This window comes from Salvelinus alpinus, chromosome 11 (genome assembly GCF_045679555.1).
Source record: "Salvelinus alpinus chromosome 11, SLU_Salpinus.1, whole genome shotgun sequence".
Lineage (NCBI taxonomy): Eukaryota > Metazoa > Chordata > Actinopteri > Salmoniformes > Salmonidae > Salvelinus > Salvelinus alpinus.
In genome coordinates, this window is record NC_092096.1 from 74,904,221 (window position 1) to 74,921,725 (window position 17,505).

Here is a 17,505-nt window from a genome sequence, read left to right on the forward strand (position 1 = left end):
TACATTAGTCACTAAATGTTTTGAAAAAATTTTTATGGGGGGGGTCAGCTTTAATACTGCAGATAGACTAGAGTACATCAATGTATTTGTCTGCATCATTTCCAATCCCCCATATATATACATATATATTTATTTTTTAAATCTATTTCCCCCTAACCCTACCACCACTCCCCTAATTGGAGTAATATAACGGAAAGTATTCAGGCATTTTGTTACGTTACAGCCTTATTCTAAAATGGATTAAAAAAATATATATATACCCCATAATGACTCAATACCCCATAATGACTCAATACCCCATAATGACTCAATACCCCATAATGACACAATACCCCATAATGACTCAATACCCCATAATGACTCAATACCCCATAATGACTCAGTACCCCATAATGACACAATACCCCATAACGACACAATACCCCATAACGACTCAATACCCCATAACGACTCAATACCCCATAACGACTCAATACCCCATAACGACACAATACCCATAATGACATAATACCCCATAATGACTCAGTACCCCATAATGACTCAGTACCCCATAATGACTCAATATCCCATAATGACTCAATACCCCATAATGACTCAATACCCCATAATGACACAATACCCCATAATGAAACAATACCCCATAATGACTCAGTACCCCATAATGACATAATACCGCATAATGACTCAATACCCATAATGACATAATACCGCATAATGACTCAATACCCCATAATGACACAATACCCCATAATGACTCAATACCCCATAATGACTCAATACCCCATAATGACTCAATACCCCATAATGACACAATACCCCATAATGACACAATACCCCATAATGAAACAATACCCCAAAATGACTCAATACCCCATAATGACTCAATACCGCATAATGACTCAATACCGCATAATGACTCAATACCCCATAATGACTCAATACCCCATAATGATACAATACCCCATAATGACTCAATACCCCATAATGACTCAATACCCCATAATGACTCAATACCCCATAATGACACAATACCCCATAATGACTCAGTACCCCATAATGACATAATACCGCATAATGACTCAATACCCATAATGACACAATACCCCATAATGACACAATACCCCATAATGACACAATACCTCATAATGACTCAATACCCCATAATGACTCAATACCCCATAATGACTCAATACCCCATAATGACACAATACCCCATAATGACACATTACCCCATAATAACACAATACCCCATAATGACTCAATAACCGATAATGACTCAATACCCCATAATGACTCAATACCCCATAATGACACAATACCCCATAATGACTCAATACCCCATAATGACACACTACCCCATAATGACACAATACACCATAATGACACAATACCCCATAATGACACAATACCCCATAATGAAACAATACCCCATAATGAAACAATACCCCATAATGACACAATACCCCATAATGACACAATACCCCATAATGACACAATATATTATTGTGGGGGTATTTTTTACATTTTTGCAAATGTATTAACAATAAAAAACAGAAATGTACTTAATTATTCAGATCCTTTGTTATGAGACTCGAAATTGAGCTCGGGTGCATCCTGTTTCCATTGATGATCTCTGAAATGTTTCTACAATTTGATTGGATGCTGTGACGTAACAAAATGTGGAAAAAGTCAAGGGGTCTGAATACTTTCCGAAGGCACTGTACATTTTACGGACACAAAGTATTTTACAATAGTTATCTTCTGTTTGTTTTTAATCCCACTCTTTAGCTCAACTCAACCCCTCCCATCTATCTTTGAACACCAATCTATTTATTTATATTTTTCAAAAGTTCTGAACCTTTCTATTCTCATAGTTTGTACAGATTGTAAATTAAAGATAATTTATTTTGCTAAAAGTATTATTATATTATTGATCGATTGACTACTTTTCCGATCACCCAGTAGTGCTATCTGCAGGGTTAGCTCCAGGTTAATGTCACCCAGTAGTGCTATCTGCAGGGTTAGCTCCAGGTTAATGTCTCTCAGTAGTGCTATCTGCAGGGTTAGCTCCAGGTTAATGTCTCCCAGTAGTGCTATCTGCAGGGTTAGCTCCAGGTTAATGTCACCCAGTAGTGCTATCTGCAGGGTTAGCTCCAGGTTAATGTCTCCCAGTAGTGCTATCTGCAGGGTTAGCTCCAGGTTAATGTCCCCCAGTAGTGCTATCTGCAGGGTTAGCTCCAGGTTAATGTCCCCCAGTAGTGCTATCTGCAGGGTTAGCTCCAGGTTAATGTCCCCCAGTAGTGCTATCTGCAGGGTTAGCTCCAGGTTAATGTCCCCCAGTAGTGCTATCTGCAGGGTTAGCTCCAGGTTAATGTCCCCCAGTAGTGCTATCTGCAGGGTTAGCTCCAGGTTAATGTCTCCCAGTAGTGCTATCTGCAGAGTTAGCTCCAGGTTAATGTCACCCAGTAGTGCTATCTGCAGGGTTAGCTCCAGGTTAATGTCACCCAGTAGTGCTATCTGCAGGGTTAGCTCCAGGTTAATGTCACCCAGTAGTGCTATCTGCAGGGTTAGCTCCAGGTTAATGTCCCCCAGTAGTGCTATCTGCAGAGTTAGCTCCAGGTTAATGTCACCCAGTAGTGCTATCTGCAGGGTTAGCTCCAGGTTAATGTCACCCAGTAGTGCTATCTGCAGGGTTAGCTCCAGGTTAATGTCACCCAGTAGTGCTATCTGCAGGGTTAGCTCCAGGTTAATGTCCCCCAGTAGTGCTATCTGCAGGGTTAGCTCCAGGTTAATGTCCCCCAGTAGTGCTATCTGCAGGGTTAGCTCCAGGTTAATGTCCCCCAGTAGTGCTATCTGCAGGGTTAGCTCCAGGTTAATGTCCCCCAGTAGTGCTATCTGCAGGGTTAGCTCCAGGTTAATGTCCCCCAGTAGTGCTATCTGCAGGGTTAGCTCCAGGTTAATGTCTCCCAGTAGTGCTATCTGCAGAGTTAGCTCCAGGTTAATGTCACCCAGTAGTGCTATCTGCAGGGTTAGCTCCAGGTTAATGTCACCCAGTAGTGCTATCTGCAGGGTTAGCTCCAGGTTAATGTCACCCAGTAGTGCTATCTGCAGGGTTAGCTCCAGGTTAATGTCACCCCGTAGTGCTATCTGCAGGGTTAGCTCCAGGTTAATGTCACCCAGTAGTGCTATCTGCAGAGTTAGCTCCAGGTTAATGTCACCCAGTAGTGCTATCTGCAGGGTTAGCTCCAGGTTAATGTCACCCAGTAGTGCTATCTGCAGGGTTAGCTCCAGGTTAATGTCACCCAGTAGTGCTATCTGCAGGGTTAGCTCCAGGTTAATGTCACCCAGTAGTGCTATCTGCAGAGTTAGCTCCAGGTTAATGTCACCCAGTAGTGCTATCTGCAGGGTTAGCTCCAGGCTAATGTCACCCAGTAGTGCTATCTGCAGGGTTAGCTCCAGGTTAATGTCACCCAGTAGTGCTATCTGCAGGGTTAGCTCTAGGTTAATATCACCCAGTAGTGCTATCTGCAGGGTTAGCTCCAGGTTAATGTCACCCCGTAGTGCTATCTGCAGGGTTAGCTCCAGGTTAATGTCACCCAGTAGTGCTATCTGCAGGGTTAGCTCCAGGTTAATGTCACCCAGTATGTGTGTGTATTAATGTGTGTGTGTCTGCGTGTGTATTAATGTGTGTGTGTCTGTGTGTGTCTGCGTGTGTATTAATGTGTGTGTGTGTCTAAGTGTGTATTAATAATGTGTGTGTCTTTGTGTGTATTAATGTGTGTGTGTGTGTCTGTGTATGTATTAATGTGTTTGTGTCTGACCTGTAACACCTCAGCAGGCAGGAACTCCTCCTCGTTCTCTGCGTTCTCATTGAAGCTCACCTGCTCCTCGAAGGTGTGTGTGTGTGAGCGACGGGGGGGTGTGTGTGAGTGTGGAGGTCCGGGAGGGGAGGGGGGAGAGGCCGGTTCGTAGTCCATGGGCCCGGCGTTCAAACTAGAGTCCCCAGCTTCACAACCTCCACAGGCCTCGCCCCATACCGGCAAGGGCAGAGGGAGGGAGAGAGAGGGGGAGGGAGGGGAGAGGGGGAGGGAGGACAGGGAGAGAGAGGGGGAGGATGGGGAGGTATCCATAGGGTCAGGAGGGTTGTAGAGGGGTACAGACCCACTAGAGTAGGCTGAGCTGAGAGATGGGGAGGGGAGGGAGAGAGAGGGGGAGGGAATACTACTGGACGAACTCAGACCTGGGGGACAGAGGGGGACAGAAAGAGAGAGTGAGCAAACAGAGACGACAGACAGACAGACAGACAGACAGACAGACAGACAGACAGACAGACAGACAGAAAACACAGACAGACAGACAGACAGACAGACAGACAGACAGACAGACAGACAGACAGACAGACAGACAGACAGACAGACAGACAGACAGACAGACAGACAGACAGACAGACAGACAGACAGACAACAGGGACAGACAGACACCAGAGACAGACAGACAGACAGACAGACAGACAGACAGACAGACAGACAGACAGACAACAGAGACAGACAGACAACAGAGACAGACAACAGAGACAGACAGACAACAGAGACAGACAGACAACAGAGACAGACAACAGAGACAGACAGAATAAAAACTCTTCAAATACACATAGACCAAAGAACGTGTGTGTGTGTATATGTACACTACTGTTCAAAAGTTTGGCATCACTTAGAAATGTCCTTGTTTTTCATGAAAACAGACATGAAATTAGTTTCAAAATGAACTGGAAATATAGTCAAGACGTTGACAAGGTTATAAATAATGACTTTTAATTGAAATAATAATTGTGTCCTTCAAACTTAGCTTTCATCAAAGAATCCTCCATTTTCAGCAATTACAGCCTTGCAGACCTTTGGCATTCTAGTTGTCAATTTGTTGAGGTAATCTGAAGAGATTTCACCCCCTGCTTCCTGAAGCACCTCCCACAAGTTGGATTGGCTTGATGGGCACTTCTTACGTAACATACGGTCAAGCTGCTCCCACAACAGCTCAATAGGGTCCGGTGACTGTGCTGGCCACTCCATTATAGACAGAATACCAGCTGACTGATTCTTCACTAAATAGTTCTTGCATAGTTTGGAGCTGTGCTTTGGGTCATTGTCCTGTTGTAGGAGGACATTGGCTCATAATTAAGCGGCGTCCACAGGGTATGGCGTGGCGTTCCAAAATGGAGTGACAGCCTTCCTTCTTTAAGATCCCTTTGACCCTGTTCAAATCTCCCACTTTACCACCACCAAAGCACCCCCAGACCATCACATTGCCTCCACCATGATGACAGATGGCGTCCACCACCAAAGCACCCCCAGACCATCACATTGCCTCCACCATGATGACAGATGGCGTCCACCACCAAAGCACCCCCAGACCATCACATTGCCTCCACCATGATGACAGATGGCGTCCACCACCAAAGCACCCCCAGACCATCACATTGCCTCCACCATGATGACAGATGGCGTCCACCACCAAAGCACCCCCAGACCATCACATTGCCTCCACCATGATGACAGATGGCGTCCACCACCAAAGCACCCCCAGACCATCACATTGCCTCCAACATGATGACAGATGGCGTCCACCACCAAAGCACCCCCAGACCATCACATTGCCTCCAACATGATGACAGATGGCGTCAAGCACTCCTCCAGCATCTTTTCATTATTTCTGCGAATGTTGATCTTTGTGATCCGAACACCTCAAACTTAGATTTGTCTGTCCATAACACGTTTTCCAACCTTCCTCTGTCCAGTGTCTGTGTTCTTTTGCCCATCTTAATATTTTCTTTTTATTGGCCAGTCTGAGATATGGCTTTTTCTCTGCAACTCTGCCTAGAAGGCCAGCATGCCGGAGTCGCCTCTTCACTGTTAACGTTGTACACAGCGTTGTACGAGATCTTCAGTTTCTTGGCAATTTCTCACATGGAATAGCCTTCATTCCTCAGAACAATAATAGACTGACGAGTTTCAGAAGAAAGGTCTTTGTTTCTGGCCATTTTGAGCCTGTAATCGAACCCACAAATGCTGATGCTCCAGATACTCATCTAGTCTAAAGAAGGACAGTTTTATTGCTTCTTTAATCAGGACAACAGTTTTCAGCTGTGCTGACATAATTACAAAAGGGTTTTCTAATGATCAATTAGCCTTTTAAAATGATAAACTAGGATTAGCTAACACAACGTGCCATTGGAACACAGGAGTGATGGTTGCTGATAATGGGCCTCTGTACGCCAGTGTAGATATTCCATTAAAAATCAGCCGTTTCCAGCTACAATAGTCATTTACAACATTAACAATGTCTACACTGTATTTCTGATCAATTTAATGTTATTTTAATGGACAAAACATTTGCTTTTCTTTCAAAAACAAGGACATTTCTAAGTGACCCCAACTTTTGAACGGTAGTGTATGTGTGTGTGGCTCACCTGTGTCAGGACTGGTGGACAGCGGAGAGGGGGTGGTCCTCTGCTCCCCCTGAGCCCCCCCCTCGGATCTCTCTGTGGGTGTGTGCGTGTCGGGGCCGTGTGTGTGTAGGTCCTCCAGCGCGCGGGCGAGGCATGTGTGTCCGCGGGAGCGTGCAACTGCGAGGGGGAGGCGGCCTAGTGAGTCGGGAATTCCGAGAGCCTGGCTGTTCCAACCATATAGGACCTCGGCTGCTGCCTGGTGACCCAGAGCACAAGCCCACATCTACAGGAGAGAGGAGAACGCTGTAAAAACCTACCTCAATGATTATCAGATAGAAACAGAAACTACAATAGTAACATTAGCCTGCTAAAAAAGCAGAAATGAAAGCAAGACAATACGTTTTTTCAAGGTTTGATGACAAAATAAAGGCTACAGTCTTAGAGAGCATCAGATACTGGAATAAAGGCTACAGTCAGAGTGCATCAGATACTGGAATAAAGGCTACAGTCAGAGTGCATCAGATACTGGAATAAAGGCTACAGTCTTAGAGAGCATCAGATACTGGAATAAAGGCTACAGTCTTAGAGAGCATCAGATACTGGAATAAAGGCTACAGTCTTAGAGAGCATCAGATACTGGAATAAAGGCTACAGTCTTAGAGAGCATCAGATACTGGAATAAAGGCTACAGTCTTAGAGAGCATCAGATACTGGAATAAAGGCTACAGTCAGAGAGCATCAGATACTGGAATAAAGGCTACAGTCTTAGAGAGCATCAGATACTGGAATAAAGGCTACAGTCTTAGAGAGCATCAGATACTGGAATAAAGGCTACAGTCTTAGAGAGCATCAGATACTGGAATAAAGGCTACAGTCTTAGAGAGCATCAGATACTGGAATAAAGGCTACAGTCTTAGAGAGCATCAGATACTGGAATAAAGGCTACAGTCTTAGAGAGCATCAGATACTGGAATAAAGGCTACAGTCTTAGAGAGCATCAGATACTGGAATAAAGGCTACAGTCTTAGAGAGTATCAGATACTGGAATAAAGGCTACAGTCTTAGAGAGCATCAGATACTGGAATAAAGGCTACAGTCTTAGAGAGCATCAGATACTGGAATAAAGGCTACAGTCTTAGAGAGCATCATATACTGGAATAAAGGCTACAGTCAGAGAGCATCAGATACTGGAATAAAGGCTACAGTCTTAGAGAGCATCAGATACTGGAATAAAGGCTACAGTCTTAGAGAGCATCAGATACTGGAATAAAGGCTACAGTCTTAGAGAGCATCAGATACTGGAATAAAGGCTACAGTCAGAGAGCATCAGATACTGGAATAAAGGCTACAGTCTTAGAGAGCATCAGATACTGGAATAAAGGCTACAGTCAGAGAGAGCATCAGATACTGGAATAAAGGCTACAGTCTTAGAGAGCATCAGATACTGGAATAAAGGCTACAGTCAGAGAGCATCAGATACTGGAATAAAGGCTACAGTCTTAGAGAGCATCAGATACTGGAATAAAGGCTACAGTCTTAGAGAGCATCAGATACTGGAATAAAGGCTACAGTCTTAGAGAGTATCAGATACTGGAATAAAGGCTACAGTCTTAGAGAGCATCAGATACTGGAATAAAGGCTACAGTCTTAGAGAGCATCAGATACTGGAATAAAGGCTACAGTCAGAGAGCATCAGATACTGGAATAAAGGCTACAGTCTTAGAGAGCATCAGATACTGGAATAAAGGCTACAGTCTTAGAGAGCATCAGATACTGGAATAAAGGCTACAGTCTTAGAGAGTATCAGATACTGGAATAAAGGCTACAGTCTTAGAGAGCATCAGATACTGGAATAAAGGCTACAGTCTTAGAGAGTATTAGATACTGGAATAAAGGCTACAGTCTTAGAGAGTATTAGATACTGGAATAAAGGCTACAGTCTTAGAGAGCATCAGATACTGGAATAAAGGCTACAGTCTTAGAGAGCATCAGATACTGGAATAAAGGCTACAGTCAGAGAGCATCAGATACTGGAATAAAGGCTACAGTCTTAGAGAGCATCAGATACTGGAATAAAGGCTACAGTCTTAGAGAGCATCAGATACTGGAATAAAGGCTACAGTCTTAGAGAGTATCAGATACTGGAATAAAGGCTACAGTCTTAGAGAGCATCAGATACTGGAATAAAGGCTACAGTCTTAGAGAGTATTAGATACTGGAATAAAGGCTACAGTCTTAGAGAGTATTAGATACTGGAATAAAGGCTACAGTCTTAGAGAGCATCAGATACTGGAATAAAGGCTACAGTCTTAGAGAGTATCAGATACTGGAATAAAGGCTACAGTCTTAGAGAGTATCAGATACTGGAATAAAGGCTACAGTCAGAGAGCATCAGATACTGGAATAAAGGCTACAGTCAGAGAGCATCAGATACTGGAATAAAGGCTACAGTCAGAGAGAGCATCAGATACTGGAATAAAGGCTACAGTCAGAGAGCATCAGATACTGGAATAAAGGCTACAGTCTTAGAGAGCATCAGATACTGGAATAAAGGCTACAGTCTTAGAGAGCATCAGATACTGGAATAAAGGCTACAGTCTTAGAGAGCATCAGATACTGGAATAAAGGCTACAGTCTTAGAGAGCATCAGATACTGGAATAAAGGCTACAGTCTGAGTGCATCAGATACTGGAATAAAGGCTACAGTCAGAGAGCATCAGATACTGGAATAAAGGCTACAGTCTTAGAGAGCATCAGATACTGGAATAAAGGCTACAGTCAGAGAGAGCATCAGATACTGGAATAAAGGCTACAGTCTTAGAGAGCATCAGATACTGGAATAAAGGCTACAGTCTTAGAGAGTATCAGATACTGGAATAAAGGCTACAGTCTGAGTGCATCAGATACTGGAATAAAGGCTACAGTCTTAGAGAGCATCAGATACTGGAATAAAGGCTACAGTCTTAGAGAGCATCAGATACTGGAATAAAGGCTACAGTCTTAGAGAGCATCAGATACTGGAATAAAGGCTACAGTCTGAGTGCATCAGATACTGGAATAAAGGCTACAGTCAGAGAGCATCAGATACTGGAATAAAGGCTACAGTCTTAGAGAGCATCAGATACTGGAATAAAGGCTACAGTCAGAGAGAGCATCAGATACTGGAATAAAGGCTACAGTCTTAGAGAGCATCAGATACTGGAATAAAGGCTACAGTCTTAGAGAGTATCAGATACTGGAATAAAGGCTACAGTCTGAGTGCATCAGATACTGGAATAAAGGCTACAGTCTTAGAGAGCATCAGATACTGGAATAAAGGCTACAGTCTTAGAGAGCATCAGATACTGGAATAAAGGCTACAGTCAGAGAGAGCATCAGATACTGGAATAAAGGCTACAGTCAGAGAGCATCAGATACTGGAATAAAGGCTACAGTCTTAGAGAGCATCAGATACTGGAATAAAGGCTACAGTCAGAGAGAGCATCAGATACTGGAATAAAGGCTACAGTCTTAGAGAGCATCAGATACTGGAATAAAGGCTACAGTCAGAGAGAGCATCAGATACTGGAATAAAGGCTACAGTCTTAGAGAGCATCAGATACTGGAATAAAGGCTACAGTCAGAGAGAGCATCAGATACTGGAATAAAGGCTACAGTCTTAGAGAGCATCAGATACTGGAATAAAGGCTACAGTCTGAGAGAGTATCAGATACTGGAATAAAGGCTACAGTCTTAGAGAGCATCAGATACTGGAATAAAGGCTACAGTCAGAGAGCATCAGATACTGGAATAAAGGCTACAGTCTTAGAGAGTATCAGATACTGGAATAAAGGCTACAGTCTTAGAGAGCATCAGATACTGGAATAAAGGCTACAGTCAGAGAGAGCATCAGATACTGGAATAAAGGCTACAGTCTTAGAGAGCATCAGATACTGGAATAAAGGCTACAGTCTTAGAGAGCATCAGATACTGGAATAAAGGCTACAGTCTTAGAGAGCATCAGATACTGGAATAAAGGCTACAGTCAGAGAGCATCAGATACTGGAATAAAGGCTACAGTCTTAGAGAGCATCAGATACTGGAATAAAGGCTACAGTCTTAGAGAGTATCAGATACTGGAATAAAGGCTACAGTCTTAGAGAGCATCAGATACTGGAATAAAGGCTACAGTCTTAGAGAGTATTAGATACTGGAATAAAGGCTACAGTCTTAGAGAGCATCAGATACTGGAATAAAGGCTACAGTCTTAGAGAGCATCAGATACTGGAATAAAGGCTACAGTCTTAGAGAGCATCAGATACTGGAATAAAGGCTACAGTCTTAGAGAGCATCAGATACTGGAATAAAGGCTACAGTCTTAGAGAGCATCAGATACTGGAATAAAGGCTACAGTCAGAGAGCATCAGATACTGGAATAAAGGCTACAGTCTTAGAGAGTATCAGATACTGGAATAAAGGCTACAGTCAGAGAGCATCAGATACTGGAATAAAGGCTACAGTCAGAGAGCATCAGATACTGGAATAAAGGCTACAGTCTTAGAGAGTATCAGATACTGGAATAAAGGCTACAGTCAGAGAGCATCAGATACTGGAATAAAGGCTACAGTCTGAGTGCATCAGATACTGGAATAAAGGCTACAGTCTTAGAGAGTATTAGATACTGGAATAAAGGCTACAGTCTTAGAGAGCATCAGATACTGGAATAAAGGCTACAGTCTTAGAGAGCATCAGATACTGGAATAAAGGCTACAGTCTGAGTGCATCAGATACTGGAATAAAGGCTACAGTCTTAGAGAGCATCAGATACTGGAATAAAGGCTACAGTCTTAGAGAGCATCAGATACTGGAATAAAGGCTACAGTCTGAGTGCATCAGATACTGGAATAAAGGCTACAGTCTTAGAGAGCATCAGATACTGGAATAAAGGCTACAGTCTTAGAGAGCATCAGATACTGGAATAAAGGCTACAGTCTTAGAGAGCATCAGATACTGGAATAAAGGCTACAGTCTTAGAGAGCATCAGATACTGGAATAAAGGCTACAGTCTTAGAGAGCATCAGATACTGGAATAAAGGCTACAGTCTGAGTGCATCAGATACTGGAATAAAGGCTACAGTCTTAGAGAGCATCAGATACTGGAATAAAGGCTACAGTCTTAGAGAGCATCAGATACTGGAATAAAGGCTACAGTCTGAGTGCATCAGATACTGGAATAAAGGCTACAGTCTTAGAGAGCATCAGATACTGGAATAAAGGCTACAGTCTTAGAGAGCATCAGATACTGGAATAAAGGCTACAGTCTTAGAGAGCATCAGATACTGGAATAAAGGCTACAGTCTTAGAGAGCATCAGATACTGGAATAAAGGCTACAGTCTTAGAGAGCATCAGATACTGGAATAAAGGCTACAGTCTTAGAGAGCATCAGATACTGGAATAAAGGCTACAGTCTTAGAGAGCATCAGATACTGGAATAAAGGCTACAGTCTTAGAGAGCATCAGATACTGGAATAAAGGCTACAGTCTGAGTGCATCAGATACTGGAATAAAGGCTACAGTCTTAGAGAGCATCAGATACTGGAATAAAGGCTACAGTCTGAGTGCATCAGATACTGGAATAAAGGCTACAGTCTGAGTGCATCAGATACTGGAATAAAGGCTACAGTCTTAGAGAGCATCAGATACTGGAATAAAGGCTACAGTCTTAGAGAGCATCAGATACTGGAATAAAGGCTACAGTCTTAGAGAGCATCAGATACTGGAATAAAGGCTACAGTCTGAGTGCATCAGATACTGGAATAAAGGCTACAGTCTTAGAGAGCATCAGATACTGGAATAAAGGCTACAGTCTGAGTGCATCAGATACTGGAATAAAGGCTACAGTCTTAGAAACTTTCAGATACTGGAATAAAGGCTACAGTCTTAGAGAGCATCAGATACTGGAATAAAGGCTACAGTCTGAGTGCATCAGATACTGGAATAAAGGCTACAGTCTGAGTGCATCAGATACTGGAATAAAGGCTACAGTCTTAGAGAGCATCAGATACTGGAATAAAGGCTACAGTCTTAGAAACTTTCAGATACTGGAATAAAGGCTACAGTCTTAGAGAGCATCAGATACTGGAATAAAGGCTACAGTCTGAGTGCATCAGATACTGGAATAAAGGCTACAGTCTTAGAGAGCATCAGATACTGGAATAAAGGCTACAGTCTGAGTGCATCAGATACTGGAATAAAGGCTACAGTCTTAGAGAGCATCAGATACTGGAATAAAGGCTACAGTCTTAGAAACTTTCAGATACTGGAATAAAGGCTACAGTCTTAGAGAGCATCAGATACTGGAATAAAGGCTACAGTCTTAGAGAGCATCAGATACTGGAATAAAGGCTACAGTCTTAGAGAGCATCAGATACTGGAATAAAGGCTACAGTCTTAGAGAGTATTAGATACTGGAATAAAGGCTACAGTCTTAGAGAGTATCAGATACTGGAATAAAGGCTACAGTCTTAGAGAGCATCAGATACTGGAATAAAGGCTACAGTCTTAGAGAGAATCAGATACTGGAATAAAGGCTACAGTCAGAGAGCATCAGATACTGGAATAAAGGCTACAGTCAGAGAGCATCAGATACTGGAATAAAGGCTACAGTCTTAGAGAGCATCAGATACTGGAATAAAGGCTACAGTCTTAGAGAGCATCAGATACTGGAATAAAGGCTACAGTCTTAGAGAGTATCAGATACTGGAATAAAGGCTACAGTCTTAGAGAGTATCAGATACTGGAATAAAGGCTACAGTCTTAGAGAGCATCAGATACTGGAATAAAGGCTACAGTCTTAGAGAGTATTAGATACTGGAATAAAGGCTACAGTCTTAGAGAGTATCAGATACTGGAATAAAGGCTACAGTCTTAGAGAGCATCAGATACTGGAATAAAGGCTACAGTCAGAGAGAGCATCAGATACTGGAATAAAGGCTACAGTCTTAGAGAGTATTAGATACTGGAATAAAGGCTACAGTCTTAGAGAGTATCAGATACTGGAATAAAGGCTACAGTCTTAGAGAGCATCAGATACTGGAATAAAGGCTACAGTCTTAGAGAGCATCAGATACTGGAATAAAGGCTACAGTCTTAGAGAGCATCAGATACTGGAATAAAGGCTACAGTCTTAGAGAGCATCAGATACTGGAATAAAGGCTACAGTCTTAGAGAGCATCAGATACTGGAATAAAGGCTACAGTCTTAGAGAGCATCAGATACTGGAATAAAGGCTACAGTCTTAGAGAGCATCAGATACTGGAATAAAGGCTACAGTCTTAGAGAGCATCAGATACTGGAATAAAGGCTACAGTCAGAGAGAGCATCAGATACTGGAATAAAGGCTACAGTCAGAGAGAGCATCAGATACTGGAATAAAGGCTACAGTCTGAGTGCATCAGATACTGGAATAAAGGCTACAGTCTGAGTGCATCAGATACTGGAATAAAGGCTACAGTCTTAGAGAGCATCAGATACTGGAATAAAGGCTACAGTCAGAGTGCATCAGATACTGGAATAAAGGCTACAGTCTGAGTGCATCAGATACTGGAATAAAGGCTACAGTCTTAGAGAGCATCAGATACTGGAATAAAGGCTACAGTCTTAGAGAGCATCAGATACTGGAATAAAGGCTACAGTCTGAGTGCATCAGATACTGGAATAAAGGCTACAGTCTTAGAGAGCATCAGATACTGGAATAAAGGCTACAGTCTTAGAGAGCATCAGATACTGGAATAAAGGCTACAGTCAGAGAGAGCATCAGATACTGGAATAAAGGCTACAGTCTTAGAGAGCATCAGATACTGGAATAAAGGCTACAGTCTTAGAGAGCATCAGATACTGGAATAAAGGCTACAGTCTTAGAGAGCATCAGATACTGGAATAAAGGCTACAGTCAGAGAGCATCAGATACTGGAATAAAGGCTACAGTCAGAGAGCATCAGATACTGGAATAAAGGCTACAGTCTTAGAGAGCATCAGATACTGGAATAAAGGCTACAGTCTTAGAGAGCATCAGATACTGGAATAAAGGCTACAGTCAGAGAGCATCAGATACTGGAATAAAGGCTACAGTCTTAGAGAGCATCAGATACTGGAATAAAGGCTACAGTCTTAGAGAGCATCAGATACTGGAATAAAGGCTACAGTCAGAGAGAGCGGTGAAGACCAAATGTTTGATGTAAAAGTGAGTGTCACCAGAGGAGTGCATGAGAAATGATCGACGGTGAGAGGATCAACTTCCTGCTCTACGTCCAGACTGTCACTGTTGACACTCCTGAGGAAAGGAAAAACACAATGTTAAAACTTCAGATCAGCTAAAAGAGGTTGAATAGTTTACACTCCTGTTTAGCCCCTCCCTCTCCTGTTTAGCCCCTCCCTCTCCTGATTAGCCCCTTCCCTCTCCTGTTTAGCACCTCCCTCTCCTGTTTAGCCCCTCCCTCTCTCCTGTTTAGCCCCTCCCTCTCTCCTGTTTAGCCCCTCCCTCTCTCCTGTTTAGCCCCTCCCTCTCTCCTGTTTAGCCCCTCCCTCTCTCCTGTTTAGCCCCTCCCCCTCTCCGGTTTAGCCCCTCCCCTTCTCCTGTTTAGCCCCTCCCTCTTGTGTATAATTGCTTTAATAAATTCTGATCTGTGACCAGATGTTTTAAGTAGAACACATTCTGCCAGTGTCTCACAGAACCAGGATGCTAAAACTGGATTAGATGCACAATTCATATCTTAATATCCAATATGTTATTTTTGTACATACAGGAGATTCTCCCAACACAAACAAGTGTGTGTATCTCCAGGGAATGAGTTTATACTGTATATGTGTGTGTATCAGGTGTGTGTGTATCAGGTGTGTGTGGATGAGGTGTGTGTGGATCAGGTGTGTGTGTATCAGGTGTGTGTGTCTCAGGTGTGTGTGTGAGTTAAAAAAAAATATATATATAGATGTATGTATGTGTGTGCGTGTGTACAGTTGAAGTCGGAAGTTTACATACACCTTAGCCAGATAACTTAGAGAACTTAGTGTATGTAAACTTCTGACCCACTGGAATTGTGATACAGTGAATTATAAGTGAAATAATCTGTATGTAAACAATTGTTGGAAAAATGACTTGTGTCATGCACAAAGTAGATGTCCTAACCGACTTGCCAAAACTATAGTTTGTTAACAAGAAATTTGTGGAGTGGTTGAAAAACGAGTTTTAATGATTCCAACATAAGTGTATGTAAACTTCCGACTTCAACTGTATCTGTGTGTATCAGGTGTGTGTGTATACCTCCAGTGGATGAGTGTGTGGATGAGGTGTGTGTATCCCTGTGCAGCGGCCAGGTGGAGCAGTGTCATCCCTCTGTGGCGTATGGAGTGAGCGAGGCGTTCTTCTCCTCCTCCTCCTCCTCTCCACCTCCCTCCCTCCATCATCCTCTCACACACTCCAACTATCCTTCTCTCAAACCATGGGCCTGACTGGAGAGAGGAGGGAGGAAAGGAGAGGGAGGAGGAAAGGAGAGGGAGAGAGGGAGAGACAAAGAGAGAAAGAGAGAGAGAGAGAGAGAGAGAGAGAGAGAGAGAGAGAGAGAGAGAGAGAGAGAGGAGGAAAGGAGAGAGATGTTTTAATTTTTTTATTTGACCTTTATTTAACCAGGTAGGCAAGTTGAAAACAAGTTCTCATTTGCAACTGCGACCTGGCCAAGATAAAGCAAAGCAGTTCGACACATACAACAACACAGAGTTACACATGGAGTAAAACAAACATACAGTCAATAATACAGTAGAAAAATAAGTCTATATACAATGTGAGCAAATGAGGTGAAATAAGGGAGGTAAAGGCAAAAAAAAGGCCATGGTGGCGAAGTAAATACAATATAGCAATTAAAACACTGGAATGGTAGATTTGCAGTGGAAGAATGTGACAAGTAGAGATATAAATAATGGGGTGCAAAGGAGCAAAATAAATAAATAAATACAGTAGGGGAAGAGGTAGTTGTTTGGGCTAAATTATAGGTGCAGGTGCAGTAATCTGTGAGCTGCTCTGACAGCTGGTGCTTAAAGCTAGTGAGGGAGATAAGTGTTTCCAGTTTCAGAGATTTTTGTAGTTCGTTCCAGTCATTGGCAGCAGAGAACTGGAAGGAGAGACGGCCAAAGGAGGGATTGGTTTTGGGGATGACCAGAGAGATATACCTGCTGGAGCGCGTGCTACAGGTAGGTGCTGCTATGGTGACCAGCGAGCTGAGATAAGGGGGGACTTTACCTAGCAGGGTCTTGTAGATGACCTGGAGCCAGTGGGTTTGGTGATGAATATGAAGCGAGGGCCAGCCAACGAGAGTGTACAGGTCGCAGTGGTGGGTAGTATATGGGGCTTTGGTGACAAAACGGATGGCACTGTGATAGACTGCATCCAATTTATTGAGTAGGGTATTGGAGGCTATTTTGTAAATGACATCGCCGAAGTCAAGGATCGGTAGGATAGTCAGTTTTACAAGGGTATGTTTGGCAGCATGAGTAAAGGATGCTTTGTTGCAAAGGAAGCCGATTCAAAATGGTCGGTGATCTGTTTGTTGACTTGGCTTTCGAAGACCTTAGAAAGACAGGGTAGGATAGATATAGGTCTGTAGCAGTTTGGGTCTAGAGTGTCTCCCCCTTTGAAGAGGGGGATGACCGCGGCAGCTTTCCAATCTTTGGGGATCTCAGACGATACAAAAGAGGTTGAACAGACTAGTAATGGGGGTTGCAACAATTTCGGCGGATAATTTTAGAAAGGGAGGGTCCAGATTATCTAGCCCAGCTGATTTGTAGGGGTCCAGATGTTGCAGCTCTTTCAGAACATCAGCTGTCTGGATTTGGGTGAAGGAGAAATGGGGGAGGCTTGGGCAAGTTGCTGTGGGGGGTGCAGGGCTGTTGACCGGGGTAGGGGTAGCCAGGTGGAAAGCATGGCCAGTAGAAAAATGCTTATTGAAATTCTCAATTACAGTGGATTTATCGGTAGTGACAGTGTTTCCAAGCCTCAGTGCAGTGGGCAGCTGGGAGGAGGTGCTCTTATTCT

General features: G+C 43.1%; 1 protein-coding gene across 4 annotated transcripts in view; it reads right to left on the bottom strand.

Moving 5' to 3' along the window:
• Positions 1-17,505, bottom strand: part of camta2 (calmodulin binding transcription activator 2) — a 155,298-nt gene that overhangs the window by 12,833 nt on the left and 124,960 nt on the right. For all 4 annotated transcript variants that reach the window (XM_071334260.1, XM_071334262.1, XM_071334261.1 and 1 more), the window contains 4 exons: positions 15,742-15,929; positions 14,676-14,754; positions 6,464-6,725; positions 3,822-4,240 (listed from right to left, as the gene is read on the bottom strand). In XM_071334260.1, coding sequence (XP_071190361.1) covers positions 3,822-4,240; positions 6,464-6,725; positions 14,676-14,754; positions 15,742-15,929 — 948 coding nt within the window. The remainder of the gene's footprint in view (positions 1-3,821; positions 4,241-6,463; positions 6,726-14,675; positions 14,755-15,741; positions 15,930-17,505) is intronic.